The sequence below is a fragment of the Mixophyes fleayi genome, chromosome 4 (genome assembly GCF_038048845.1).
Source record: "Mixophyes fleayi isolate aMixFle1 chromosome 4, aMixFle1.hap1, whole genome shotgun sequence".
Taxonomy (NCBI): Eukaryota; Metazoa; Chordata; class Amphibia; order Anura; family Limnodynastidae; genus Mixophyes; species Mixophyes fleayi.
Window position 1 is genome coordinate 328,711,913 of NC_134405.1, and position 27,245 is coordinate 328,739,157.

The following is a 27,245-nucleotide window of genomic DNA, read 5'->3' on the forward strand; positions in this document are numbered from 1 at the left end:
TGTTGTCCTGTAAACCTATGCGCAAACGAGACCCCTTACCTCTAGCAATGCACAAATATATATATATATATATATATATATATTTTATAAATCTACTTGTGAAGGTGGGTTATACATTGGATTTTCATAATCCATTTTTCACAAATCTTTAAAAACTCCATCATCTTTTCTCAGTAACCCAATACATAATGCCTTAAGGAGATATTTCTCATCGCAGTAGAAATAGCTTACAGTACAATAATGGGCAAAAAAAAAAAAAAAAAAACAAGACTGGACAAGTCTCTTGTATTAAAAAAAAATGCAAGATTTCACTATTGGCAGGTTTGTCTGTTTTTTCCACGTTCCCACTGATCTCATCAGTTGGTCTATAAATGTAAATATTCCTTTCCTATCACAAAACATAAAAGATGCTTGAAACACTGTATTTACTTTTAGAAATCAAAAATTTAAAAAATTGTTCCATGTTGTCTTCACTGCACACAGGAAGTCTGGGATTAGCAGAGAAAACTTAGAGGCACTTTAAGCAACATTATTCATTGCTCAACTGTTCCTTGTACAGAAGAAATAATCCTATGTGTAATTTTATGCTCTCTCTCTCTCTCTCTATGCCATAGTGAGGCCCAGCCAACAGGTCTTGCCCACAACATATTGTACTGTGATAGTATTAATGCCCAGGAATAAGACTGACAAGAATGCTCTGGGTTAAGATAAAGAGCTAGAGCTAATTATTTATGGTATATGGGCAATTTTTTTTATTTCTACTGAGTCAGAAAATTGTACTACAAAGATTTAATTAATTAATGATACTATTGTAGTTTATTATTTTAAATCATTAAGGGGAACTACTCACAAGTCATCCCCTTATGGTTCAGCTACAACTTGAATAGAAAGCGATGCCAGATGCAAAGCAGCAATTTTAACAAGTGTTTAGTAAAAAATATATTACTCTGAACTAGATTCATTTGTGATCCTCCATATGATCCACCGCCATAAAGATCATCACACCTGGGACCTAAATTTGTACTTTATTGTCATACCTTCTTTTCTGAACGTAGACATTAATAAAGCGCCCCTGTAATGTTCTGTGTGTTTATTTTAGGGATCACATTTTCTTGACGGATTTCAGCAGCAATTTGGAATCCCGTTCCTCCACGTGTAGCCCCATACTCTCCAGCACAGAGGTGTCCGCCAAGCCTTGACGTTCCATACCAGCGATCAGCTCCTGATTCTTTTCGTTGCGGTCGGTGAGGTTTCTAATGGCGTAAACCGCCCACTGATTGACAACTTAAGTGGAAAGGGTTAAGGAACATAGAGAAGAAAATACATACAGGCCAATAATAAATATATATATATATATATATATATATATATATATATATATATATATATCTATCTATCTATCAGTAAGTCGTCAAAACAAACAAAATACATTAAGGCTTTTTAACCCTTTATGAGAATTCAATATTTAGCAGCTTTTAAAGCCGTTCCCAGATCCTGGCTTCCCCGGCACTTTAATTCATTAAAATGTAGGCAAAATACTATATTATAAAATAAGCGATACAGTCAATAACACAATGAAATGAATCAAACAGCAAAAAGAAGCATGTCTCACAACTATTTAGGTACCTCCTTTTACAATTCAATTTTAAAAACCAGTAACATTAACAAAGATGAAAGGCCGTGTATATGAGAGCTAAATGATATGCCTAAAATAACCAAGGTGTTTACACTTATTTACAACTGCCCACAAGGAGATGAATTACCGGTACCTGCCCAGCATGCTGTATGTGCTAGACCGGAGAGAATGCAGCCAATATTTAGGAAGGTGAGGCTTCTCTATCTTACAACAGTGCACATTCAGAGCATGCAAGATTAGCGAACAAAAAAACCAATGTAACAGAACTCCTTGGTGACATCCTACCTCCGTCTGTCAAGTGACCTATTTTTTTCATGAGACAGTGTATGGTTATGGTCCCAGTTGATGTATCAACGACAGGGCTAGGTGAAGTAGGCGAGTGTCCGCTGAATTATATAGTGATGTCACAGTTCACATAATGGAGGAAAAAAAAAATTCTCACTAAATCTCTTTTTTTAAGGCAGCTGCACTGGAAAGTTCCAATTATGGGGTTTAGTTGTCCTTTAAACTGCAAATGGAAACAGAACCTTAGGTGTACATGTTAAAAATAAATTGAAATCATCACTAGTTGGGGAAAAAAAAAAAAACTTTAAAAGCCTAAGGGGTGAAAAAAAAAGCAATGTATAATTAAGATTTCAACCATTCTTCTACTGAAATGTGAACAAATAGCAACGTGTTGAAACAATGCATGCCTAGCTGAAGTGAGCCTGGACTGTTGCTAGCAAGGTGCAGTGTTTTGGTTGCTGTAAGAGGTGCAGAATTGTTAAAGGATTAAATGTTTATAAAATTAAGGTGAGTTGTCTGAGTTCTCAGCTCATTAAGCTTTCAGCGACAGACCGCATGTGACTCATTCGTATATCCACATGGACCAACAATTTCAACCAGCTTTTAAAACCAGTAATCCTGAGATTTGTTATCAATGAAAAAAAAAATATTTCTGGAGGTAGGTTTACAGTTTTGTAAAAATGCACATCCATGCAGGTGTTATCTAGGAATGTGTCAGGGAATTTGCACAGGGTGCAGATGGCTTAAAGGTCACAAAGACCTGCTGTATTATCATAAAACTGTGACTGCTCCTACTATAAGCAGACATATAAACCGTGCCTACGGCTGTACAAATTTCAGGCGATTCAAAGATGAGGCCCTCCCCATGTGTCCTCCACCCTTCCCAAGTCTCTTCTCATATCCTTTATAACTGCAGGAGGAAGCACAGAGTGACGCATACACAAATCCCCTTGCTGCTAATAACGTGGCCTCAGGAGGAAGTGCATGTGATTGGTGTCTGTGTCACACTGCCCTTCCTCCTCTCATCGGTGATTCTGGAACATATTTAATCCAAAAAGGTAATAATGTGTCTCCTTCGTTTCAGGTTAATAAATTTTCACTAGCATTAGGAAGACTTAGCAGTTAATAAGAATAAAAAGAAATATGTTAAGAAATATAATATACACATGACTAGCGTGAGATAGAAGTAGCCTTTTATGTACTGTAATTCACAGTGACTGCTCTCCTTAAAATGTTTTGGATGATCTACTATAGTTGGGATTTTCATAACATCGAGTTACTCAATATTAAAGAAAAACTCCTTTAGTTCTGGCATAAATCTATTGCCTTCAATAGTAATTTATCAAAACTATAAATGCTATTTTAGCTTTATAGGGATATGGGTGGAAACTGCCACCTACCATTGTTAATTTTTTTTTATAAAAGTTGAGGGGAAAAGTGGAATAAGCTGCAAAAACAAATGTTAGTGAATTGATACTGTGTATGTATGCAATGTGTGTAACTTGTAAGTTCAGTACGTGGGGTTCTAACAATAGCAGCACTTGATTGTGGAAAATCCTTTCTACTTATGTTCTGATATTATACAAAATTGTCCTAATGCCTTTTCTAAGACCTGCCAGACAATGCCGAATCTCATTGGGAAGGTCCGAAATCTCATCTCATGCAGAAGGACTGATCATTAAATCTACACTATACATTATTTGTAACTTGTTGTTTTAGCGGAAGCAGAGGCAAGTCATGGACCTATTCATGAGACCTTGAGCGAAAGGAGATGTCCATACAAACACATATTTAAAAAATAAAACATACTACAAAGGCAGTTGTCCCATGCCCGGTATTCCTGCCATTTAGGACTAAACACTTCAAAACCATGGGGCCTCACAGAGTTCATACTTCTAGCGAATTTTGACATAAAGGAACTTGTCTGTAGCACTGATTGGTCAGTGCTCTCCATACATAATAAGCATGGCATGTGTAGAGACCATTGATTGGTCAGTGCTCTCCATACATAATAGGCATGGCACGTGTAGAGACCATTGATTATTCAGTGCTCTCCATATATAATAAGCATGGCACGTATAGAGACCATTGATTGGTCAGAGCTCTCCATACATAATAAGTATGGCACGTGTAGAGACCATTGATTGGTCAGTGCTCTCCATATATAATAAGCATGGCACGTATAGAGACCATTGATTGGTCAGTGCTCTCCATACATAATAAGCATGGCACATGTAGAGACCACCGATTGGAAGGATGAGAGCAATGTACAAATGCATAAAGTTATGTCACATAGCACCTTAAGAAACTGCAACTTATGAATTCTGTTTCAGAAAGACAATAGGATGAATATACAAGGCAAGAAAACTACAGATCATAATTAAATTATACAACACAACATGGGATAACTGTGGGCCATTTTGATGTTTAAGAATTGGCGCTTGATACAAGTATGTGCCACAAATCTAGTGTACTCCCGTATTAGGGAGCACCAGATCATTAATCGTTTTAGGGGTTAGCAAGACAACAGACACTCCTTCTTTTAAAACGCGGTTACGCAAACACCCTCAAAGCCCAACTATCCTGGTTTAAAATTATTCAATGTCATTTACCCTAATGAGGGTTTGAAACAGACAAAAGGGATCAGCGGGGGGCAGAGAGAGTTTCCCTTTAATTTTTGGTTTGCTTGGAGCCGATACATAAATTTGATATACATAATGGAAGAACAAAGATCTAAAAATACTGCCTGAACATTTTCCTCTCCCTCTAATTATTTTGTCTATTTATTTTGTTATTGTTGGATAATGCTTTTACTTAAAAATGAATATTTTCCTCACTTCAGCACCGTGCCTCCTGTTATTGTGTGGTATACGGACTCCCAATGTTTCCTATGAACTGGCACACTGTGTGACTTGCCCCATGGACTGAGTGAACGCTGTGGTTAAACTCCTTATTTTTCCTGGTTCCGTGAAATTGACTTTTAAAGAGGAAGCGTCGCTTTAGGAAAAACAAATCTATGTAGTGCTCTTCATAATTGCTAAGTAAACGTATAGCGACGATTGCTTTATGAAGTGTGGTTAATGCCTAAAATGCTCTTACAAACACCCCTGCTGCTGGTCTATATAGGCAAAAGCATGATAAACTGGTTATAGCAGCGTTACAAACACAGAAGTGATTATGTCCCTTCTCAAAAACTGAAATTCTAACTTTTAACAGGATTACAAACTAGATACAATATCATCTTGAGAAAAATCAGCAACATATTAAACATGGGTAATATATTGCATAATAAACAATCAAATGGCGGTATAAATTCTGGTAAAACACTATCTTAACAAACGGGAAGCTCTGATGTCATGGTTTATAATTTGTAAGCTTAATGGTTTGCCACCAAAAACGTGTTCAATGTGCATTATAAAATAACTACATAGCCCCTATGCAATTGATTATTATTGATTATGGATATGAGACAGTGGATTTTCTCTAGCTCGCAAAAAAAAAAAATAACACCTTGTGGCTTTATCTTGTTGCATAACTCCTCAGCACCTTCTAACGTCAGTAATAAGTAACAGCGGGGGGTAGATTATGAAATGGAAATTACCCTCCCCGTGTAAATGAGAAACCACAGTTGAGTGCAGTAAATATATAAAGCTGCAAATCACAGTTCTACACAAAACTAAATAATATTCTCCTAATCTCCAGCCGTAGGTAGGTTATTGCTTATGATACTAAAGTGTTTCCGAAAGGAATACAAATTGGTTATGTGGATGTTATTAAAAGAAAAAGATTATCATAGAGTAACTCCACTTGTGTATCATATAACGAGATGCTACAAAACCACTTTGTAGGTGATAATCAAGATTGAATGAGTGGCAGACTACGCGGAGAGCTCATTGAGAATAAATAGCTTTTCTTCGTCAACACCACCCATTCCTTGTATCTTAACACACATTTGTGTGTCATTGTAGCCAGTGAAGAGGTTTCTCAGCTATTGGCACACTTAGCGCGGCTTTGGTCAATGAGCGGTGATTGAGAGAACACAGCCGGCACTCACTCTTTGTAACTTGTGACTCTCCTGGAATGAATTTGCAAGCAGAGAACAAATGGCTTGCACAGAGTTCTCACTGCCGGGAGATTTCCAGTTACTGAAGTTCCATACAAATGGATTACAACGAGTTTAGCTTCCATATTATACACTGGGCTGTATTCAGCCCCAACTCTCCACTTGACAAAGAAGTTGAATGCTTTTTTTCTGTTGCTTGCCTGAGACTTATCTGTTCACATGAAATAAAAAGCTTGAAGGGATGAAGTTTGCGAATCTATCCGTAACTAATACCGATCAACAATTCAAGGGGACAATCTCTCATGTTCACAAAGAGACAGACCCCCAGCCGGCTATTCTCTCCAGAGAAGATCTCAGCAATATCAATGGCTTGCTGTGCAAAAATACAGAGGGAAGTTGCTTAGGGAAGACCTTACTGAATAATCTAGCGATAATATTTATAGAATTCTGCAAGATTGCCCAATGTGGCTACCAAGGATTGCCCATTGATCTATCAATCTCACACCTCAATCTTCATCGGTCAATATAACACTGACATTTAGGTTTTCCTAATAAGCATCTGAAAAGGATGCGAGATGAAATTAGAAAATGATTAAAAAAACAAACAAACAATAAAGGTCATATGCTAACCTCAATATGGATTTAACCATCTTGTGAAGACATTGGTGCAAACAGAACCCCCTCTCTAAAGACACTTTGTGCCCCTGTTGCTGGGATTGAACAAGATGGAAATGCGCATGTTGGGAAAAGTAAACACAACCCCTTCGCCAACTTTGGGTAGATCTGGGACAGGTGTAGATTTTCTTAGGCGGTATCAAGGCGTTATATACAAAAGCCATCAGCCAGGTTAGCGACCAACGGCATTATCTCGGAGCTCGTTCAGATTCGCAATAGCACCAGACAGGGCTGTCCTCTAAATTTCGTACTATTTACAGGACCACCTGCAGACCTAATCAGGCACAATCCAAATTTTGGAGAAGTGGAAGATGAGACCTACAAATTATCTCTATTTGCAGACGATATTTTGCTCGCCCGAACCGCCCGCATATCTCCCTTCCAAATCTATACAGAGTTCTTAATTTCTATTCTGATGTTTCAGGATATAAAATAAATATAAAAGTCTTAGGCTCTCCCGGTACATATCCAGGAAACTGATAAACAACTTCTATTGCAAAATTATAATGGAACTAAAAAAATTAAATAATTGGGAATATACATTACAACCTTCTACTCTTCACATTACAAAGAGAACTTTTCCACCCTCTTTTCCGGCATTCACATAGATCTGCATGCGTGGGGGTGGTACACTAACTATCTCCTGGTTGCATCTCAGCTGTAACAATGAATATCCTACCCCAGATTCTGTCCTGTGTCTTGCAACACCCTGCAGCAATCAATAAATTAATTTGGTCAAATAAGGTTAAACTTTTCCACTCTTATTAGACCACCTTGTGAGGGTGGAAGATGAGACTTCCTGAAATACTATGAGCTACTCATTTGTCACAACTAATGCCCCCCCAATCCTCTGCTAGATCGCTTCAAATTCAGATATCACAGGTGTAATTCCCTTAACTTCTATTTTGAATTCTTCTAAACTTTCAAAACAAGTGTTAGATCTCAATGATCCCATTAAGGGAGGGTAAACAGAACAGGCACAAGGGGAGCCAGTTGAGGCATGGGGGAGAGAAGAGGGGGGCCGGGAGGAGAGAGGGGAGAACGAGCGGAGGAGATGAGGGGGTTAAGTGGATGGTTGGTAGGCTTTGAGGAACAGGTGAGTTTTGAGTGCACGTTTGAAGGAGCACACATTAGGAGAGAGACGGATGGAACGAGGAGGTCATTCCAGTGAAGGGGTGCTGCACGGGAACAGTCTTGGATTCTGGAGTGGGAAGAGGTGATAAGAGTGGAGAAGAAGCGGCGATCATTGGCCGAGCGCAGGGAGGGGCAGGATATGATATGAAATGCTGAACTCTGTATCAGATTGCCTATCACTATTTAATATCACATTTGTACACCTTTATGTTTTGTATTGCACTTGTATACCTATTATTAATGCATAATCATGTCAATGCAAAAACCATCCCGTGTAAATTACATGGCAATGACAGATAGTTACTTTTAAATCTTTCCTGCACCTAGTTGCATTCATCAAAAATCACCTTCAAAACGAGATGGAGCAAAATTCTGCAGCCCATGTGCAAATCCATGTGTTTACCCGTATCTAAAAAAACAAAATGCATGACATAATAAAACATCATTTACACACACATCTCTGCAGCTTTGTTCATGGATTCCTAGCAGAAAGCCAATCTTTATAGCAGATTTTGACTTATTGCAAAAAGGACATTTTACACAACAAATTGCTTTAATTTACTTATATAAATTGCAGACGGGATTGCAGCATTTTAAACATTTAAATAATATTTCTAAAATCGGGATATTTGCAGAATTCGTTTTTGTTTTTTTTAATTTTTGGTCTCATAACCTGAAAGGCATGTACTCTATTTTCTACCATTTGAATGTGTTCTATTATTTTTCCCACATAATGCTTAAACCTTATTTTAAAATGAATACTTTGTATTTCTCTCATAGCAGAATAACAAGTTTGATGTCTATAGTTTCATTTAAAGGTACGTTTGATATGACATCACCCTACAATTTGATCATCCGATTGGCTACAGGTTGTTTAACACTACCCATATCGAAATTAAGGTTGAACAGCAGATGAATACGGAGTTCAAAAACAACTTAAGAACAATGTAATATGAAGTATGCAAGCGTCCGCAAGACAATGCTGTCTGCATGGAACGTGATGCGAGTATTCCCCTCCCGTGGGCCGGAAAAGAATATGTCACTATTCTAAGGATGATGTAATGAACAGTTACCGCTAGATAAATTGATGCACACCAACCGCAGGTACTGTTTTGATGGAGAATATAGAAGGCAGCATAACTATTATTTAACTGAAGTAATGAAGAACGTTTATGGTAAAGATTTATGTATGTTTTTTGAATGTTCGTACAGTAACCAATAAAAGCTTTACCCAAAATAAAAGGTATTCTTCAGACTGCCATAAGATAGCTTTGTCTCATATCTATAAAAGAGGAATTTAATCCTAACTTTAGGCACTAAGGTCTGATATTAGCAAATCAGTCCTTTTATGTACTTTTGGGCCAACTATACATATGGAGCTGCTGGTTCTATCATGGCAGAGCCATATGCCAACCTTGTCTACTGTTTCATCCTTATTAGATCTCATCATTGCAAACAGAGTTAAACTATACAAATTTGGTTTACTAAATCAAGGTTCTGGTTGTGGAGTTTTTGGATGCTTCTGCCAACCCCACTCAGTGATAGGCGATTGGTGTTCCTCTATCCTTCATTACAATCAAGGTTATAATCTCTTACAATAACGGCAGGCACCTTCAACTACCATGTAGCAATCTATTATAGGGCATCTCACATGAGGGCATTACATATATTTCCAGTAGGACATCTTAGATGAGGGCATTATATATACTTCCAGTCCACTGATATACTTAATGGGTGGCTCAGATTATCCTATCCGTGGATAGGTCTCGTGGCTGGGATACTTTGTGGAAAGGCTTCCATTTGTGGATACTACCACACAGATATAATGGCTTTTATATTTTCTCTCAGATCATAACGGTAAACATGACTGTTATCATCTTGTAATAAGTCTATCCTCCATGTATAATAGGGCTGAGAGTTTCAGATAACTTACAGACTTTACATATAAATCCACCATACATGTGTGGGGTTAAATCACCCATATCTATGGCCAGTTCCTGTGTATGTGGGAACTAATACTTACCAATATAAGCCTTTGCCATAAGTAATTTGAAATAAGCTTGAAATAACCTTTTTCCCTAGGGTAAAGGATGAACATATCACATAAATATATATGACTATGGGCTAGATTTACTAAGCTGCGGGTTTGAAAAAGTGGGGATGTTGCCTATAGCAACCAATCAGATTCTAGCTGTCATTTTGTAGAAGGTACTAAATAAATGAAAGCTAGAATCTGATTGGTTGCTATAGGCAACATCCCCACTTTTTCAAACCCGCAGCTTAGTAAATCTAGCCCTATATCTCTATTTATATGAGATTAGTAATAATGGCTGTGAGTGTATGTTGCAAAATTACCTATATCTCTTAGCATTCGTGATGGATTACAGTCAATGATAACACAAGCATCTGCCACCATTAAATTGTAATAAGACCAATTTTGCCCTTTGAGTAAAAATTACAATAACATGTGAGAATGCTTCATATATATGCATGATAACATAAATTTGGGATATATATGCATGATAACATCAATTTGGGATTAATAATAACCCTTTGATAGCTACGATGATGTCTGCACTTGTTATGAATGAATACCTTGATTAGACACATTGTATCAGTTTCCAGTGGTCTCATTAACAATTCCAGTATAGATTAGACCCACATAATAAGATAATTACAATACGAATCTGATATTTAATAGATATAGCCGGCTCTCCCTACGGGTCATTTTTTATCTCTCTTACACTTTATTTCAGTCTGTTTCACTTCTAATTTTTAAATTCGCCGACTATTATGACATTTGGTTATTTATCTAAATCTTTTTAATAATAATTATCAATAAAGTTGATTTTATGCATTCATTCCTATGGACAGGAGTGCCTCGCACACTACTTTGTTCAGTTGATAATTACTATCACCTGTATACTCTCTATGCTATAACAAACATCAGGAAGGAGCTGGGGGCCGCAGATGAAAGCTCAGAGGGCCACATGCGGATCTAGGGCTGCCTGTTGGCCGTCACTGCTCTAGGCTTATTGGTTGCTATGTCCAAATGTTTCTAGCAAAAATAATAACCACTACTTACAAATGCTGCAATGGTTGTTGACAGGTGGCTAGATAAAGTAAGTCTGTAAACTACTGTACATTAGCAGCAAAGGTGCTCAACAAACAAACAGAGCTTTGTCTATGTTTTAAATAATCGGCATTACAACTGCATTGGTAACGTGCGCACAATGAGCAATGAGACTTGCATTTTACAGATGTCAGGAATATACAGCAAAGATAAAGCCACACATCACAATACACCAGCGTAACTTGTTTATGTTAATGATTGTGGAACGTTTCCAGTTATGCCTATAAATAGCAACATCGGGAGCGATGCATTTCATGAAACAGTCGGGAATACAGCACAAATGATTTGGAGTTGACCGAATCAGAAAATTCCGCTCGCTCAAAGTTCCACTCTCTGCTTTGTTCTTATAAGAAAGTCCATTGGAGGTGGAAAATGATGTTTAATGAATAGCCAACGAGTACTGTACACTGTGGACTTTCAGCCCAGCTTGTGGTTCGGTTTGAAAGTCAACTGATGGCCTCATAAAGACTCCAGTGAATTGTCGTCCACATCACACAAATACCACGCATAATTTGGCATGGCCAGAGTTTTTTTTTTTTTTTCTTCTCTCTCTCTCTCTCTCTCTCTGTGGCCAAAACTGAGATTGTGTTTTAACGTGTTGTATTCTAGCTGGTGAGATTTCTTACAGTGTTACTATGCCCATTCGATGAACAGGTGCTGCGATACTAAATAATGACATATTATAATCCGCATTAATGTCTAGAGAGTAGAGGCGGATTACGTCATGTGCAGGAAAAGGGAAAGTAGAAGAAGTGTTGGTAACTTCTGTTTAACGTCTCGTTCACGGAATAAACAAAGACCGAAAGCAGGTAGCAGGCAGACTGGTTACTCGCTGTGAGGACACTCGTCAAACACAGAGCTTGTGGTTGGGGATATCAATGGAGTCCAATACAGTGACCCTGTGTTCACTTGCAGTAAAACAGAGGATTATATATTACGAATATTAAAACATTAGTAAAACCATGATTTTTTTTTCATGCCAGTGGGTAAGGGGTCTTTGCGTTATGATGTTGATGCCATAATGTAAATTTGGAACGTATCTAAAAAGAGAGAGCGCCATGGATAATCAATTCTGACACTTTCTTCAAAACTCAGCTGTGACAGTTTTGCAGGAAGAGGGTCCCATGAGAAAGACCCTCAATACTAAGCAAAGAGGTGTCCAGTCATGGACTGACCTTATAATGGTGGAGCACAGTGTCTGAATAAACAGAAAGGGATGTATGCATTTTACGCGAACGTGGACTTATGTAGAAAGTTACATCCTATGTGCACCATTCATTTAAATAAATAAGATATATGGAAAATATTTGTTGAAAAAGTGGCTGCAAAACTTTGTCTGTGTTTAAACGTATATTTATAAAGGAGCATTGTATACTTAAAATAAATAATAAAAGCAAGCTTTCTATGAAAATGGGGATAAGATGGATAGGCTTGTAGCTTTCAGGCTGAGGTCAAACATTTCACAGAGCAATGTTCTTGCCGTCAAATCACCTTCAGGTAAAATTACGCACGACCCTAATCAGATCGCAGAGGAGTTAAGAGGATTCTACAGTAGACTACACAAAATGTGGATCACTCTTCTACTCCTGCGGAATCGACTCAAGACTTGCTGTCCCAGTGCCACCTACCCAGTTACCTTTTACTGCTGCCCTCGAGGATCTGGGTGCCCAATTCACTATCCAAGAAATCTCAGATGTTATTAAAAAGTTAAAATCTAACAAGGAACCAGGTCCCGATGGCTTCATGGCTATCTACTAAAAAACATTTTACTTGTTGCTCTCGCCTTATCTTGCTGAAGCGTTCATCAGGGTGTTAAAAGATAGTTCCTCTTCGCGAGAGGTCCTCAAAAGCTAAAATTGTTGTAATTCCTGAAGAGGGCAAGGATCCATCCAACTGCGCTCATTACCGACCTCTCTCACTGCTGAACACTGACATGTATGCGAAAATTCCTGCAGAGCATCTTAACGCTGTTTTACCTAATCAATTCTTAACAACCGGGTAGGCTTTATACCTGGTAGGAAAGCCTGTGATAACACCAGGCGGATCATTAGCCTTGTCCATTGTATAAACTCTAAAAAAAAAAAAAAAAAAACAGCCCCTGGTGCTTTCTCTGGACGCAATCGGATTAATTGGCCATTTACGCTAGAAAGCATCAAGAACGTTGGCATTGGTGGAGACTGTCTTCAGGGGATTTAGGCTTTGTACTCACGTCTGTCGGCCAGAGTATCTGTAAATGTCGTACTGTCAACCTATCTTCAAATTACTAATGGCACAATGTCACCCCTTATATTTCCTCTAGATATCCAACCCCTGGCGGCGAGAACTCACCTTTTCTCGGACATCAGGAGTCTTATAGTTGGGGCTGAAGATTATAAATTGAGTTTATTCTTCATTAATCACCTTTTACCGTAGAACACTTTAAGAGCAATTTTAAACTCTCCAGGCAGCATACCAAAATCAGATATCTGAGGATTTAGATCACCTTGAGAAACTCTTTACGCAGAAAATTTGCCCCGAATTATCAAAACTCAATCAAATTGGATCTGCTCAGATGACAAACATCAATTATTTCATGGTTGGTAGTCCTGCCTCGTCTGCTCTACCTCTTCCAGACCCTTCCAGTCAGGGTATCTAGATCTACTTTGACACAATCACACCACTGGTTCTCCCAATTATTGGGGAAAAATAAGCCCCATGTACCAGTTTTTCAACCTTGCATAGGGCCACCTTTAATGGCGGAAGGGGCTTTCCAGACATCCATTTATGCTATCTTGTGACTCCCCCGAGTCAAGCCGTAGCTTGGTTTGCAGGCAAACATGGTCTGAGGTGGGTAGGCCTTAAATCCTCTCTGGAGTCAGCATTTTCCATAAAGCTGACCATGTGTGAACCAGCTGGTAAGTTCACACCTGGTCACTACTTTCACCTGTCAAACCTGGGATCACAGCAAATTTCATTTTGAGACCACTTCAGTTCCATCCCCTTCAATGTCCCTCTGAAACAACCCTGACTTCTCTGCAGGGCAAGGTCTCTCTCGCTTCCTATCTTGGCATGAGAAAGGTATCGGGATTGGTTGGAGATGTCTGATTCCTACCGCTGCGTTCCAACTGCGATCCTACAGGAATTACTTGATTTCCAATTTATCAGCCCATTTACAAAATGCTTCACCTGCAGGTATGCAGACTTCGTTCTTAAGCCTTATATTACTAGGTCTCTGTCCAAACAAGCTACTACACCCAAACATGAACTTAATTGGGAAACTGATATGGGCAGATCACTGGGAAAGGACACGGACCACAGTGAGGGAAAAAGTCTCTAAAGCCTTAATTTTTCCCTCGTCAAGGAGAATACCATTAAAGTAGACTTTAGATGGAACCTGGTTCCAACACTGTTAAAACTGATTTATTGTACAACCTCTGAGCAATGCTAGAGAGGTTGCAGCAGGGTAGGATGTTGGTCTTGCCCAAAGATTGCTCAGTTCTGGGATAGTGTAGCCAACTTTATTAGTGACATTACTAAATTCATGATTTCTAAATGCCCATGGTCCTCCCTTCTTGGTTCCCCACTAGAGACTGGATAAATACTCAAACTCTCTATGCAAATTCTCAATGCGGCCAGATGCTTGGATGCAAAACAATGAAAGTGACCAGATGCCCCCCCCCTACAGATAACAGCTTTGCCATAAAATATGGTATTTGGCATCAATAAAGAAAATTTCTGAGTACTTAAATAACAAGACCCATAAATTTACCCAAATTTGGGGTGAATGGTTTCTTTATTATAGCCCATTCATCAGCTATTTATATAGCGCCACTAATTCTGCAGTGCTGTACAGAGAACTCACACACATCAGTCCCTGCCCCATTGGAGCTTACAGTCTAAATTCCTTAAAATATACACATACAGACTAGGGCCAATTTAATAGCAGCCAATTAACCTACTCGTATGTTTTTGGAGTGTGGGAGGAAACCAGAGCACCCGGAGAAAACCCACGCAAGCCCAGGGAGAACATACAAACTCCACACAGATAGGGCCATGGTCGGGAGTCAAACTCAGGACCCCAGTGCTGTGAGGCAGAAGTGCTAAACATTAAAACTAACGTGCCCATCTACCCTCAGAAACTTTTTCTTTTAGTCTAGCCCTTTGGGCACCGGGGGTCCCCCCTTTGGTTTTAAATTACACTTCCCCCATCTCCCCACCTAAAATACACTGTTTTGTCTAGTCAGTTCTGTATGATGTTCGTTATTACCATTGTCTGATATTTCAAGCAACTGCTGTTTACTTCAGTGCATTGTTTACGTTAACTACACTCGCTTTGTGTCTTCTGTTGTTTACTGTGCACCCTACGCCTCCTCACATGGAGGCGGCCATTCTGTGCAAGTGAACCAACGATCTTGAAAAAATAGCCGCCCAATTCATTTGCTATTGGTGACTTTTCTTAAAAGCACAAAATGGGAACATTTTAAAACTTAATTGGTGGCAAAACTAGACGAGAGCTTAGCAAATTTCATAAGCATATTCCTTAACTTGCACATCAACAATCAGTATTAAACCAACAAAATACTTAGCATATTGTCATTAATAATTATAGGGGCAAAATAAGACAACCAACAAAATATCAAAAATAAGAAATGATCACTGCATTGTAGGAAAGTCTTAAACTTTTGATAGCAACACACAAGTCAGCTACGAACACATTCTGTGGGATAAAGATCTGAATTGTGCCAAGCAGGAGTTAACGAACAGTCCTGCAGATGTTATCTTATTTTGTGTTGGACAATGTATCCTACATTCTTTTTTACAGTGCGGTGACAGAAATGATATACATTAGGCCTCTCTATACCTCTGATGTGGTGAACCATATTGCTGTAGAGCATGCAGATGTGGTGACCAGACCACCCACAGGGAATGCCAGAATAACCTCTGTGTGGGCATCACACATTAAGATATCTATATATTGAATCACACATAATAGGTCCATCCGGGTATATAGGCCACGGACATTCTTTACAACCGTAGTAAGGAATCAAGACATATTATGCAAACATTTCCTAGGTTACGACAGTTTTCAACCTACCACAAGGTCCTTAAAAACACTCACAAATTCCATCCAATGTTCTACACACCTGCAGTTACACGATACAATTTTCATGGGAGTATGAATCGAGGTCAATGTACACAGAAAGATAATGAATACAGTGCAGTAGTAGGACTCAACCTTGGAGCAAAATTTAGATGCATCAGGTCCAAAAGGGATCCGTGCACTGGTCGTAGCCCTGAGATGATCTAGCTAGTTACTTCTTACATACAGTTTTGTGTGTGGACCCTCTAGAGATTTTGGGGACTTCAAATTGCAAAACCTGGTGGGAGTGCTGTGCAGGCGAGGTCCTCTCACCATGTTCCTGCATGCTTTCACAGTTTCCAGGTCCCTGCTGTGTGCAGCAGAACTCTGGACATCACCGATATGCAAAAGCTAGTCGCTACACACAGAAGGTAGGTAGCCAAGAGACAAGGAGGGACTAAACTGTTGGCAGGTATGAGACTATGGCGGCCAAAAAAAAAAAAAAAAAAAGACATTGACAACGGGGAAGCAAGGCCAGGACAGAAGGAAAGAAAAACAGTAAATTGGGGACAGTCAAGCACGAATTGGGACAGATGGGAGACAAGGAGGGGCAGGCATGAGACTAACGGAGCAGGTGAGCGATAACGTGGACAGTATCACAGACTCATTAATTTGCCACTGAATTGGTACATTGAGGGCAAATCCAACACTGAACGTTAGTACCGGTCAAACTTAAATAAGCAAGTTATTTAACTAAGTCGAAGGGCTTTGGGACATCCAGAAAAATCAAACCCTATGACCCACGTCATCATACAGAGACTGAGGCTGGGCTTTGTAGATAAAAGCAAAGACTACTCTATATAATTGGTGGTAAAGTGGAGGAATATAGCCAGTCTTGGGGGTTCAGGTACCAATAACCTGTCATAATCAGTAGGTCTAAGAGAGTTATGATGGCAAAAGGGTAAGGGAGGCCAGAACAATTTGTGTTTCTTCTGCTGCACTGGCTTCATCTCAAATAACTTTTTCTCTCTTAGTCTAACTAGGTAAATAAAGTACATAAAACAAAGATATTTTGAGACAATTGTGTAATTTAGAACATTTATAACACAAGTGAACGACAAAAAAGTAAACTAAAAAGTAAATTATTGCCTCCTAGACAGCTGAATCTCTTCCCACATCTTTAGGATGCTGTCTGCAGTCATTTGAGCTGCTGTGACATCAGAGGCCATGCTCCTGTGTATGAATTGTGTTATGTATATTACTCAGCTCTGTAATACATAACATTTAAAAAATTTGCATGCCAAATATTTTCTATACCTTTAATCTAAACTTGGTAACTACACGTGTTTTGGTAGTTGATTACATGGAAAGTAATAACTGTATTGGCAGGAATAAAAACATCAATGTAAAAAAAACATAAAAATAAGATAAATGTGTATAAAATGAATATGACTTCTGTGATAAGTTGAGATTCTGTTGTATGAACAATTTCACTTGTGGTTTGCGTTTTGTTTTTTTTGCAGGTAATGGCCCTTACAGAGATACAATCAGTCACGCTATTTAAATGTCAGCGAGAGGGGGGAAATAAAAAAATAAAAAAAACAAACAAACAATCAGACGGAGGGTTAATAAACAAACAAAATGTGATTTACAACTTGTAATCAAGTTCAGCCAAAAGGAGTCTTAAACCCTTAAGTAATATTTAATTTTGACAAGAGGCAAAAGTTAATTCTGCTCATCAGTTATCCTCAGAGCGACCTATTCAACCTCCATTGTTTGGTATATGTAAAGAAATGCAATACAGTGCAAGAATTAACCGAGATCACACAGAGACACACAGTGTAACAGACTATTATATTACCAAATGCAGATCATCGTAACCATATGTAGAATAAACAGATTGTCCGACGCCTTATATGCCCTTTATGATAATATGCTTACTTCATGCCATTAAAAAAAAAAAAAACTTAAAACCAACAAAACATACCAATAGGGCCCTCTTATATAACCAATAGATAATAATTGGGTGCTGTGTTCGACTGATCAGGTCCCCATTAGCCAACAATACAGCTGCCAGATACTACTAGAACGAGATGCGGTCAGTAATCTGCTAAGTATCAGCACAACAGGATGTAGAGATACTACGGGTTGGCATTAAGAGGTACATTTGCAGAGGGAGAGCTGAACCGTTTGGGTACCAATGACCGTGTTCCACCTTCCCTTCTATTTCTCCAGGCAGTGATGCCTTTAGAATTATGTACATTAGTATTTGTGGATTAGAATGTTGAAGCAGCACAGTGGAAGGAGCCAGGATGTGAGATAAACTACCATCAACTCACTAAGAACTAATGACATCAGTGAAACCTGCGGCACGAGGTGCCCCATGACTCGGAGGTCACACGCCCCTAGTGAGCGGATTGGCTACATTCTAATGAATATCCCGCAATGGCTGCCTCTACTGCGCGTTTATGGGTAAATGTTAATATTAAAAAAAAAATGTACAATGATGTCACATTACCTTATTGTAACAAACAAACAAGAAGAAAAAAAAAAGAAAAAAAGACAGAAAGAATAAAATAAAAACTACTATCTGAGTCTTTCCATGGCTCTCTTTCCACTCAATCCTAGGATATTCTGCTTTGGTTTGCAATCTCAAGGCCAAAATGTAACCGGATTAAAGGAAAAAATAAATAAATAAAATAAATAAAGTGGGCCCTCATATTGTCTTTCCTGGCATGGCACGAAAACAAAATGCCATTGTTGTAGACCAGAGCAACTGAATTTGGATTTGTTTTAGCCATAGGTTTTCCTAAACCACAATTATACGGGCGGCTGCCAGACAGCCAGAACTATTCTGCAGCTACCTCACAGAGGCTCTTCCACATTATCACAGAAATAAAGCGGAAGACGGGAGACTGTAAGAAAATGTGTTTGTAGCTTTTATATTGGTGTTCATTAAGGAAACAACGCTACTTGGTGACTACATCCACAGTCAGGGCCGTCTTTCCCCCTGGGCAGTTGCCCAGGGGCCCCACGAGCGTATGGGCTCCATAGGCAGGGCCAAATAGAATAAAAAATAAATCTATTCACCTATGTATCAAGGCACAGATGTACAACATGCTTTTTAATGTTTAAATACTGATTTTTGTTGCAGGTACCAATAAATATAAACTTAATTTTATTGATAATATACATTTATATTCCTGTGAGTGGTTGTGTAGGGGGCCCATTAAGTTGTTAAGGTGGCCCTGTTCACAGTGACCACAGGGAAGAAGTGGGCAGGTATAGCTGGAGACAGCCCGGGACTCCATATAAAAAGCCCAGAGTTTGGTCGGGTGACACACATAAGCAGATATGACTTTTGTCTTAAAGGAGAACACCTCCCAAAACGTAATATTTAGTTGTGTGTGTAGCTCACTAAGTAATGATAAAATACACAATTTTGCCTACCTGGTGTGTACTCTGATCAGAAGGGTTTGAAGCAGGTCTGCCTTTAGGGGGACGGAGTGCCTTTAGAGGATCCGTCTGTGTCCCAGGTCAATAGAACTGTATGTTTTTACAGAATTTAGTCACCTCCTCTCAAAGCTAAATTTTGCAAAGTTTGGGTATAATTATCTTTAAATCATAGTAAAGTAACTCCCCACTTCATCGCACCCATTTACAAGAGCAGAAGTGTTCCAGGCTGTTAGCAGTTGTCATTGTATTCAGAAATTGGACGGATGTGAGAAGGATAGTACTCATAGGGGCATATTCAATTGTCCGCGGTTTCCACCGCAGAAAAACTATTACCAGTATTACGGTAATAGTAAGCTGCATTTCAGCTCGCAGCTCCCCGAGCTGAAATCCAGCGAGAAAAGTACTGTAATACCTGTATTTACGCGCACTATTACCGTAATGACGGTAATAGTGCGCTCGCCGCGAGAATTTTGCCTTACTGGACACGGCACACATAAAAGAGGGCCATACAAGGTAGATAAAAAAAAAATGCAGATGTAATAACAAAGGATGGAGGGCTTACAATATAGTGGAGCTGAAACAAGAGGAGCGATTGTGTGGCTCAGAGTGGAGATTGTGACTTTAATAAGAGTGTACCTGTGTAAGTAGTATATGTGGGAAAGGGTAGGCTCCAGTAAAGCGGTGGCGTTTTCAAAGAGCGTATAAAGATTTAAAGGCAGCGAGGTAGCGGAATCCATAGGTTGGTAGCGTCACGGGAGAAGTCTTTTAGGCATCAGTGATGGCTTTGTGAGGCGCAGACCTAAGAGGGGGTCAGGTGGGGTATTCCGAAATGAAGTTTGAGAATATTTCATACCTATAAAATCTGTGCAGAATAATATATCTTCCCTGTCTAGCAGAAAAAACAGGAAGAAAAATATGATAGTTCTCTATCTTGCCTGAATCAAGGCTTACAGTCTGCTAGGTAACATAAATACACTATTACAGATTGCAGTTTAGTTATTGTCTGAGGACTGCAGGATGTAACTAACACTTTACTGCCTAACAGTGCAGAAAGCCGGGTAGGCAAATAGAATATTTTAATGCCAAGCTTCACAAATAAAAACTTCATTTTTGGGCTTCGTTGTCCATTAATCACTGCCTAAACATAAAGACAAGAACCTGAGCTACTTCCTGCAGGAGATATAGGTCTGCTCCTGAATTTAGTATTAAAAAAAAATAAAAATTTTTTAAATTAACCTTGACTATTAACTGGAGTGCTGTAACTCATAGTTGCCTACTCTCCCGGAATGTCCGGGAGACTCCCAAACTCCAGGGAAAGCAGGCAATTCTCCCTGATCCTGGCCGGCTGTGTAAACTAAACGCAGGGGCGGGGCCTAGTGACGTCATGGGTGCGTCATCGTTGCCCCGCCCCGCTTTTATTGGTCCAGAGTAGTGATGTCCGTTTTGGGGAGGGGGCTAATGACGGGATTCTTTGAGCCCCGCCCACACACACCTGCACCCTGGAATTATCTTGCCCATGTTGGTAAGTATGGGGTAACTACCGCTGTAACAGGGGCAGCAGCTGCTACAGGTACCAGAGATAATCGGTGGCCCATAGTCGCCAACAGCGGTATCACGTCAGCACAAGTGTGGTGAACTGAAACACGGGTTCTCAGCAATAGCCCAGGCATGGCTCAAAAGAGGAGAGCGGGAACCTTCAGAGGACCAATCACCGTCCTTTCTCCTTTCCCCTTCCATCCCTGATTAACGGACATAAAACTTAAAGCCTTTAACATCAATGAACAAATTAAATTAAATGAATGGTCCTATTCACATTTACAATGCACAATATTTAGAGATTGTGATGTGTTGTACCTTGTGATCTGGAAGCAGAGAACAGAATATAGATTTAGAAAAATAATGTCTCCTTAAGCTGACCCCTAGTTAATCAACCAAGTCCCACATGTATAGCTAATGGGCTATGGGAGGTATTGCAGTAACTAGTGCAGGGAATCTAGCATATTGGCTATATGTGAGAAGGGAGTTATCTTGGACAGATCATACTGTGTCATTGTCCTCAGTACTCATTGCTTTGATGTATAACAGGAAGTGGTACACTAGGCCGATGAAGAAAGGATACATGGATTGTTGTCATCAATGCTGCAGTTATCCAGGATGAGGGGAATCCCTTCTAGCTGGTATATCTGAAGGAATAAACAGATAATGAAACACGTCAAACATCTACTGACCATCCTTGGAAACAGTTATAAAAAAAAACATTTTTACAACATTAGGGCTGAATTATTAATGAGGATACAGTTGTAGTAGAGGCAGGAAACCAATTGGATCTGTAATCAAAGCATATGAACCTTATAGTGATGTCACTATGAAAGTTAAATGTATATATAAAATAAAAAATATGGATACATTCTGTTTACTGTTGGTCAGACAAAAAAAATAGCAAAAAAACATGTCTGTCTCTGCTGTGATTTAGTAGTGTTTAAAATTCCAGTAAATATAAAATGTATACATCTTTATTCCAAGACCCTTTGCCTAAAATGTCCTGCCCTCCCTCCAAGGTTGATTTGCCAGAAAGCCCTGCTGGAGAAAGCATGTGTCTCCCTAGAACAGCGGCTTCATGTTCGGCTCAAGAAGATCGCACAGCTCAGACTGTACTGGCCGATTCTCTTTTTCTTTTGTGTTCACCAGAGATTTAAGTATTAGTTTCTCCGCAGTTGTAAAAGGGATGCATACTACCCCCCCCAGCATGGTGCTTAAATCAAAGTCATTTAAAGCAGACCAGTCTCCACTTCATTACAGACAACTGAAGCATCTCCCACATAAGTAGGAGAGTTAATAGATTCTGACACAGGTTAAAAAGCAGTCACTTGGCCCCTGTGTATGAATCTATACAGTCCACTCACGCAAACCACGTCTGCCAGGCTGTCAGTCACTCTGGATTTGATTTAGATTTGGACACAAGTGAATTTGCGCAACAGAATTGTGCATCTCACTGAACATTCGCACAATTTGCTGCATCACTTTGCAAATCCCTGCACTGGATCCCTGTGTCCTCCAGAATCAAATTACTCACCCTTACCTACAAAGTCCTCAACAACACTACCCCTGCATGCATCTCAAATCTCATATCAAAATACTCTCCCTCCCGCCCTCTTAGATCTACCTCTGACCTGCACCTTGTCTCGTCTCTGGTAACGACCTCTCACTCCCGCCTGCAAGACTTCTCCATAAGTGGGGAGCAGCACGGGAGCTCCCCACAAAGCCCACTTAAGCTTTCCCACAGCCTTCAAATCTTTAGACATTCTCTAAAAACACATCTCTTTTTAAAGCTTACCTCATCCCTGATGATACTAATCACACTAATACACCCTCACAACTATCCCAATCTACACTCTGAGCCAGACTCGCTCCTCTTGTTTCAGCTGTGCCCTCCTCTAATGAGCAGAGTCCGCTACCCTTTGTTTTCATGTCTGCATTTATTTTATCTGCATTGTATTTTATGTATGTCCTGTTTTCCCTACTGAATGGGGCTGCAGAGCACTGTGACTCCTTACAAATTTACTTTGATAATCTACGATAATTTGTGGCAGCCTTTTCAGCCACCTGTTTTGGACATTTGTGGTCCCTTAGGCACTGAGAAGTGGATTAGTTTTGCAGTAAGAGTGTGGGCACGTCCAGCTTGCTCAAAATACGGATGTGAAAATGCAAGTGTGCAGACACACATTATCCATGCACGGGAAAGCCATCTTTTGCATCCAAATCAGAGTCCCCTCACCGTATTGGACAAGCACCTCCTACCTAACATGGCAAAATGCTGCAGAGAGGTGAGAAAATATGGTTTAAAGGGAATGCAACCGTCCCATGCACTGGTAGGAGCATGGAGCACTGGTAGGAGCATGGAGCACTGGTAGGAGCATGGAGCACTGGTAGGAGCATGGAGCACTGGTAGGAGCATGCTCCCTGTGTTCTGGAGATGCTTTCCAAAGAAATCTAACGGGCTCCCGATTGGCTCTGAATAATCACAGGAGGGTCTTCAACCCACAGAAACTATCAATTTAAATAATATATAGGATTACAGGCAGAAATACAAGACAGACAAGGAAATATTTTAGCACACTGTGTGTTAATAACTGTACATTATATTTAAGCTGTACAAATCTTGTTCAGCACTTTTAAAACATTTTTTCTTTGCCCTTGAGAATAACCAAACTATACTTACCTAAATATATATTAATTTAAACGCACACAGCAGCTGCAAACCTCAGTACCTCTTAACACATTAATCCATTAACCATAATCTATGAGATAGCTGTTGATTTAAGATCTTTTTTTTTTTTTTTTTAGTAAATAAACATGCATTAAGGGTGTGTCTTCCATACAGTGTTGCCTGGTTTTAATACATTCCTCATTCTCACTTCACATGTACAATCAAGTTAATTAAAGGGATATATTGTACCGAGGGCAAGTAACCAGAGCAAGCAATGGATTGGAAACACTTCGTCAATGTCATTGAATAAACAGCCGGCATCCTGTTGCTCTGCGTCCCTCCATAGCGACAGACTTCTGAGGTTCTTCAATCACCTTAGGCGCAGCAAACGTTTACTTTTAGAAAGCTGGGAAGTGACTTCTCAAGTGTTGTCCAAATACCTGAATGAAAGATTGCCATCCTACCAAAAATGTGAAGTGTGGAGAGCATTGTATGAAAAGCCTCCTCCACCCTTCGCTCTGCGGATAACAATCCCGGGCCCTTGTAGAGGCGTTTCAAGTGCTACACATATTTTCAATTAGATCCGAGGTTGGTTTGTGCACACTAATTATCAGACTAGTTCACTTTCAAGACTGTTTGAAAATTGTGCAAAAGTACACTCCCTGTATTATAATCTAAATATTGGTTCACCTTGGGGTCAGCAAGTGAATTAAGACTTTTATTTATTAAAAAGAAACTAAATTGGAATTGTCCGACTTTTCTTGGGAGTTAAAATATTTATAAAAAGTATGTTACCAAAAGAAGTTACTCTCCTGAGCGGCAAAACGCCTGTCAACATTTATTACTTGGCAGTAAAAGATCAAAACAGAGCAACAATAATTACATTTTTACATTTGATAAAACACAATAGTGATTAAGCCAACCATGGATCCGGTGTAACGTATTATAATCTACGACCTTACATGCCAAACCACTCACAGTACCCGTTTAATATTACAGGTCGTTATCGTTTCTGCTGAGTTATAGTTTCTTTATTCAGTAATTTCAAGAAATAAAATCTAGTTCTAAAAATGGACAGATAAGCCCCAAAATTCCAAATGTCCAGAACCAGGAATGTAAAATCCTGTTCAGTGTTACCCAGTCATTACACTGCAGCTCTGCTAGAAAGTAAAGTATTACCTCCTCGCCCCATAACAGACAGCTAAAGCTCCTCCCACATCTTAAGAACGGTGCCCAACGGGATCTGACACAGGTCAAAAAGCTGACAGTGCAGTCATCTGAGATTCCGCGACATCACTGGCCCCGCCCCTGTATATGAATCAACCAATCCACACAGTGCTGTTCTGCAAAGCAGCTCTAAAAGTTGTATATAAAACTCTTACTAAATAACCAGTTTCTACGAGTTCTGTTTCAAATATACTGGCCTCGATTTTGTGTGTTGTGCAAACACCATTGTTTTTTTTTTTCAAAACAAACAAACAAAAAAAGAAAAACCATACCCCACTTGTTAAGTTACTCATGCTCGGAAAACATTGCGTACTTAGCCTACTCCCATGGAAGGTCCAGGAAACTCTTAAATTTTGGGGAAACCTCCAGGACTCCTGGGGGAGTAGACCTCCTTCCCGGAGGGCGGGGCTGTGGTGAAGTAATTTGCATAATCAAACCTTGCTGGGCGGGTCCTGATCCTTTATCGCTCATCATGACGCTAAACGTGTTACCGCGCCCATCCCCTCCCTCGCCCTTTGGACCTCCCCTCCGCGAGGGAAAGCAAAAAGAGTGGAGTACGTAACACTGCGAGTTTCCCAACGCTGCCTGATCAACCCAATGTAAAGAATGCATGGTAAAACTTTAAACGTATAAAAGTAAAACCGTGTATTTCACACGCAGGGCGCTGACATGTCAAATCAAACTCCACCGACTGCCCAGACTTAGGGCAGCACCTCCCTGCTGCCGAGTGTGGGGTTATACAGACCCATTATTTAATGCACAATATTCGGCTCAGTAATACGTAGCCTGTGACATATATTAGTGTCATAAAGCCGTTAAACGTGCTCTTTAAAGCCAAACCTAGTAAAAAAATAAATAAAAAAAAATAGAAATTAATTTAATAACAAAAGTCACCTTATAAAGTTTTTATGAACTTGTTATTCCATTTAGTTTGAATCAGTTAAGGTCACTAGGTGGACCAAAAGGAGGCCGCCACATGTAAAGGATCTGCCGATTACATTCGCTGTTATATCTCTGGGCTGTCATATACCCTTAGGTAGAACGTGGGATCACTCAGCATCACTTTATGTAGGAAACAATTCCCATTCTCTCTCTCGCACAGAAATTAAGAAGACCTCATCAATCCCTGTCACTCATAACAACACGGCTTCCTTTGAAGCAAACTCATTTTTAATTTTTTTTTATTTTTAAATCATTTTGCTGCAAGAAAAACTTTGAAACGAGAAATAAACTCCAAGCAGAGATAATTATTACACCGACACTACAACCGACACCACAACAGTAGAACAGATATGACTTTCGGTGTAATGCTTGTCGGCACACAGCGGAGGAACGCCGTTTCATTCATGAGAATGCAGCTCATCTATTCACTAGGAACTGGGCACCTCATTGAGGTGTGAGGCACTATGTGCCTCGTAATTTAGTGAGCCATTATAACATGTATACAATTTAATAGTGTCAGAAAGAGGCACGTTTTTTTTTACGTGGTTGTTCGTGTTGGTCTTGTCATTACTGTGCAGACTGCTAGGTTTGGTCCACGTCTGATCGGCCTTGCCTGTCTTGAAAATTTTGATGGATGGGTGCTGCCAAGGAAAATATGCTATTGATAATATAGAGCAAATATTATTTTTATTACGCTTGCAGCTTAGAAGATTACATTAGCTGCATTAAGCACATTCATTTCTACAGCCAAGAGCACATGTCGTTGTACAGACTTGCTTTCCAAAAAGGGTAGCAGCGAGCAGGCACCGCGCTGTCAATCTGCAGAGCAAACACGATGAAAGGAGACTCTCTGCCCTGTGATGTGCAGCCCGTCACACAGAGGAATCTCAAATTAGGCAATCTGTTATTTATTTAGAAATACTACAGCAATTGGCTTCTGCTCCACCCTAAAACTTCTCTTTCCGATATAAGAGCATTTTAATATGAATAAGACTATGATGGATGATGGGAATGGGTGGGCAGGGGAGAATAGCACCAGGGCGGATAAATATTCCACAGCTGCACCGTCACGTCTTGGCAGTTTAGAAAAGGGCACCGATCCATTAGGCCTCAGGATACGCTAATCAAGAAGTGCCCGGCTGCCAAAGCCCAACACTGACTGTATCCTTAACAGCTTAAATAGCTGACTGATGCGATCAGGTTGAGCTCACATTTGTTTTTGTCAGACAATTTTTATTTTTTTATTTATTTTTTTTATCCCCTTTGAGTTCAATAAGCCTAAAAGGTTAGTTATCAGCCCCTTACATTTGGTTCAGTTCGGGAGGATATATTAAGCTTTCCAAATGATCAGTAGTCGCTAGCCAGATCTAAAAACAAAACCAGATTACTACGGACATTTAAAGGGACGTGTGAGATATAAGACACGGT

At 39.7% G+C, this 27,245-nt stretch overlaps 1 protein-coding gene across 1 annotated transcript in view; it reads right to left on the bottom strand.

Annotated features, from left to right (window-relative positions):
• Positions 1–1,075: 1,075 nt before the first annotated feature.
• Positions 1,076–27,245, bottom strand: part of ATXN10 (ataxin 10) — an 84,319-nt gene continuing 58,149 nt past the window's right edge. Inside the window, exons 10-11 of the mRNA XM_075210344.1 lie at positions 21,561–21,624; positions 1,076–1,284 (exon numbers count right to left, since the gene is read on the bottom strand). Of these exons, the coding sequence (XP_075066445.1) occupies positions 1,103–1,284; positions 21,561–21,624 (246 nt within the window). The 3' untranslated portion in view covers positions 1,076–1,102. The remainder of the gene's footprint in view (positions 1,285–21,560; positions 21,625–27,245) is intronic.